A 4,625-nucleotide genomic window follows, 5' to 3' on the forward strand; every position below is an offset into this window, starting at 1 on the left:
TGTTGGCCATAAGTTCAATGTTAATGAGTCAAAAATATATATTAAGTAAGGTATCTTAAAACAGAAACACATATAAAACAAGGTTATGGGTTATGTATTGATAGGTTGATGAATATATTGTGACCAGAGACTTGCAGGAACCAAACCCTGTTATTTCCCCTAGGAGTTCAGTGCTTGCAATGGCTTTACAAAACATAACTGCTGTGAATAATGAGAATCGACTATAAGTCATGGCAAATAGTTATCATGTAGCATGCACTGAAGAATCAAAAGAAAAGACGATTCTGAGAGAAATAGCCTGGTTTCATGGGAGGTAGGAACGCGGAGGGTATACCCCAAGGAGAAGCATCATTTAGGTCTACTCTCAATTCACAAGTGCCAAGGATAACAGCTATTCTAGGCAAAGAATCGGTAGTACACTACTTATGTCGGAAGATTAGTACAATCATTTTGTAAAGCCTTTTGTATTCCCAAGATGAAAAATACTACATATTCTTTTAGAACAGACTATGGAGTTTCATGAATGTAAAATTGAACATATTTTTCTATGTTTGGATATTCAATTTGAAACAGAAGAAGTTGGCCTACATTAATACAGATTATAGAACTATTCCAGAGAAATGTTCCTCTCATACTAAAGTGTCACTTAAATGTAAAAAGGTGGCAAGACATTAGATTTTTTAAAAAATTTTTTTCAGAATAAGGGGTTTTAAAATTCACAGTTGAACTCTTCCATTCATAAAAATTTACCAACATTTTAAAGTTAAATTGTTTGCCTCCAGAAATTAAGCTCGGCATCCAGCACACAGCAGATACTTAACGAATGTTTCCTTAGGTCTTTTTGTCCTTCATTACTCAGAGCCAAGAGGACAATTACTCACTTCCTCTATTGATATCAAGAAGTAAAATCTGATTCCTTATTGTTTAATATTGAAAAAGACAAGTCCTGAAAAATCTGTACTGCATTCACTTAAGTGTTCAAAGATTTGCTTGACTGTAGCAATCATTTCACTATATATATCAAAATATCATGGACAATTTTTAAACGATTTTCAAGCTAAATTTTTTTATCAGAATCCCCATCACAATAGTATTCGGTATATAATGAATAATTAGCTAACCAAATGACATTAGAATTCAGATTTGGGAGGCCTTGAAACAGAAGACCAAATGTCCCTGAGAGAAAGAGAAAATGTTTTCTCGTGATTACAGACAATCCGCATCAAAATATTAATATGTGGCATAACCTAAGACATCACATATTGACAAACAAAATTTCTTTATACCTTTAAAAGTAACGATAAAACACAAAGATATAGAGCAAAATTACACAGGAATGCTATGAGATGATGTTGCCTTTTCTGAACAATCATCAATTAAACCAGATTTGTAGCATGATTGTTCATAAAATACGACAGTACCCTATAGCACAGCCCAAACAACTGAAAGATCGAGGTGAGTTTTAAAAGTACATATCAGTAAAGGAAAATTCCACTGTTGTTTTTAATCCTTAAGATAAAGGTGATTGAGCTCCTAAGAACATGGAGTACTCTGCAGAAAATATATTTTTAAATCCCATTTTCCATCCCTTGAGCATGTATTTATGAGTCTGTCAAATCTACCTCCTATTTCACATTGTCCTTTAAGGAATTGGATCTAGGGCCTATTAAATAAAAATATTTTCATGGCTATCTGTACACATATAAAGGTAATCTTCATTTGCATCATGGTTCAGAGTAAATCACCTGAAATGACCATGTGCTTCAATTCCCCACTCACTATCTGCTCAGGAAACCTCTCAGCTTACCTGCAAGCCTGGCATCAGTCATTTGTCACCAACTGACACAAACCAGAGGTCAAGAACGGTCAGGTATGGATGCCAAGTCTGTGTTGAGACCTATGATTTGCAATAACTAAACCCAGTTCTAGACCTGATCCTGTTTCAATTCAAGATCTGTTTAGGCCACTACTTCTTCAAAACTGGAGCGCTTGCCCCTTACACAGTTTGTCTGAGAGGGCGTGGTGGCCATGAGCCCTGGCTGTCAACAACTAATCAAGAACCATGTGAAGCAAGGCCTAGGACCAAGGGTAATTTTCACATTAAAGATTAAGGTTTCTGCTTTCCATTCTCTATCAGGGAACTCTGGATGGAAATTGAGTGGAGAGATCCCTCCAGAGTAAGTGCTAATGTAAAATGTTCCCTGTTGGGAAGTCATGAAGTGGGTTTATCTATTTCACATGAGGATGCCAACACGAGCTTTAACACCATTGAATTAAATTCAAAAAGAAAGAGAATACTTACTTGGCTCCAGTTTGGGGGGAGGGGGAAGGCAGGGGCCATAGAAGAGGAAGAGGGATAATTCAGATTGTGGCTAACATCCACGTAATAACAGGAGATTTTTACTGACCACTGTGCATGTAATACACTGTGTACCATTAAATCCAAAAAAGGATGGTGGCATCTGCCCACCCTTAACAAAAGATGGCTGACTACAGAATTAAGACCACTACTTTTCCTCTTCCTATACTCAGAAATGTGTCTCAACGTCACTCCATGTTAACCATCTTAGGAATACAAAAGCTCCTCTTCGCTTGAGAAAGCAAATAATTGTTTATAACTTCCCACTTGGGACATAAGAGCAGGAGGCGTGCCTGTCTCCCTATCTAGGCCTGACACCGTGATGCCACCACCCTGGGTCCTGGACCACTGTTCATCTTTCACAGCACTTCATGCTCTGACTTTATCAACAAGAGACCTTGGAACATAAACCTCAGAAGTGGACGCCCACCCAGGCTGACCCTGGATATGGCATCCAAGAGGCCCCGGCAGCCCATACCTAAGCCGAGACAATTTCAGCCCTTGTCCTCATCCCCTGCTGTGGCCTGTCCCGTGGGGTGATGCGGACCTCTGGGAAGTCACGCACCTCCAGTCCCCGCATACACACTCTGTCGAGATGAACTGGGGCGGGGGGTGTGTATGGGGGGAGCGAGACAGAACGGGGCGGACAGAACGGGGCCACCCTTGTGCCTTTCATTTTCCTGGGTTCCTGGTAAAGAAACGTCTGAGGTGGAATTCTTTTTAACGGTAGTAGAAAGCCAGAAAATGAAGACAGTTGACCTTGGGAACCAACACCATCGCAGCGGGAAACGTAAAAGGAACAAGCTAGCAAGTGAAGGGGGAGCAGGGCGCCAGGAAGAGCGCAACGCCCGGCCGCCCGAGGGGTGTGGGGGGCAGTGGGTGCGGACAGGGATGCTCACCGTAGATCATGGCCAGCCCGGTCTCGTGCAGGAAGCGCACCCGGCGGTGCTTGAAGAGCCAGATGGTGAGGATGGTGAGTGTGAGCAGCAGGATGAAGGTGAGCAGGCTCACGCTGTCTTGCCGGTGGCTCTCCTCCGCCTCCTTCTCAGTGGCAAGCTCCTCCATGGCGCTGCTGTCCTCGGCCGCCGCCCCAGAGGAGGAGGCCGCGGCGGCGGCTCGCAGCCCCCGACCCAGCAGCAGCGGCAGCAGCAGCAGCCCCGGAGGCAGCGCCGGGACAGCCCGCCCCGGGCCGGGGCGCGCCGCGTCACCAGGCTCCATGGCCCCAGGGCCGCCTGCGCCTCGTCTGCGCGGGGACCAGCAGTCCGCGCCGTCGGCGGGTTCTGGTGGCACCACCGACCTGCCCGAGTGGCCGCGGCGGCCGCAGCTCCGCCTCCTACCGGCGCGGGGGCCCGGGCTGCGCAGGGAGCCGCGTGCGGGGGAGGGGCGCGCGCAGTGCGCAGGATCCCCAAGCACCGCCCCCCGCCCGCGCACCTGTTCGTCCCCCAGCCGAGCCGAGAGGCGCGCCGACTGGGCCACCGAGGTGGGGCCAGCTGCCGCCCTCGGACCCGCAGGCCAGCCGCTGGCCCCTGGCCTCTCTGCACTCCTCGCCCCTTCCCTGCACACCTGGCCAGGCCGTCTGGGATCGCGGAGCCAGTTCTTGGGCAGCCGACGCCGCGCTTCCCAAATGGGACACCAGAGGTCGCCCGCACCTGGCAGGAGCATCGACTTAGATTCGCTCGCTGTGCGGTCTGAGTCCTGTCTCTGGCGCCACCGCCAAGTGTTTAATATCAGGCCAGTGTGTAGCCGCCCCGTGGCCAGTAAAGTGGGGACTCTTAGGGAACCAAGGAGCCACGAAGCCACGTTAGCCCCTACACCTCTCTTTCCTCATCTCTCAGGTTGCCCGCCACCTCTCGGGACTCCCCAGAATCTGCTAGGCTTCATGCAAACCTCTGCTCTAGTCTGATTCAATGTGAGGACCAATAAGGGGTTGGAATCGGGGGAAGGCACTAAAATATCTATTTCATCACTTGAGAAATACACTTACTTCTTATTCTGAATTGTGATAATAATTCCCTTGGAGAAGAGGGTCGAACCAGAAGGAACTGAATATTTGCCGTTCCTGATAGATGAGCAGCAGCCGGTCCTAAGGTTGTCGGAGAGATTACCCTGATGACCCTTTTATGTTGCCATCCTGGTAGCCTCGGGGGTCTTTGGATGAATCTTAGGGCCAAGCCCAGCTCTGACCAAAATTACGAAGTGGAAGCCTCTTGGAACAAATTCTCAGCAACTAGAATTTTCAATACACCTTGTTCCTCTGGTCAAAGAA

At 47.3% G+C, this 4,625-nt stretch overlaps 1 protein-coding gene across 1 annotated transcript in view; it reads right to left on the bottom strand.

Annotated features, from left to right (window-relative positions):
• Nucleotides 1–3,711, bottom strand: part of SLC9A7 (solute carrier family 9, subfamily A (NHE7, cation proton antiporter 7), member 7) — a 183,156-nt gene extending 179,445 nt beyond the window's left edge. Inside the window, exon 1 of the mRNA XM_012652292.1 lies at nt 3,259–3,711. Within this exon, the coding sequence (XP_012507746.1) occupies nt 3,259–3,577 (319 nt within the window). The 5' untranslated portion in view covers nt 3,578–3,711. The remainder of the gene's footprint in view (nt 1–3,258) is intronic.
• Between the last annotated feature and the right edge of the window lie 914 nt (nt 3,712–4,625).

The sequence above is a fragment of the Propithecus coquereli genome, unplaced genomic scaffold (assembly GCF_000956105.1).
Source record: "Propithecus coquereli isolate 6110/MARCELLA unplaced genomic scaffold, Pcoq_1.0 Scaffold388, whole genome shotgun sequence".
Lineage (NCBI taxonomy): Eukaryota > Metazoa > Chordata > Mammalia > Primates > Indriidae > Propithecus > Propithecus coquereli.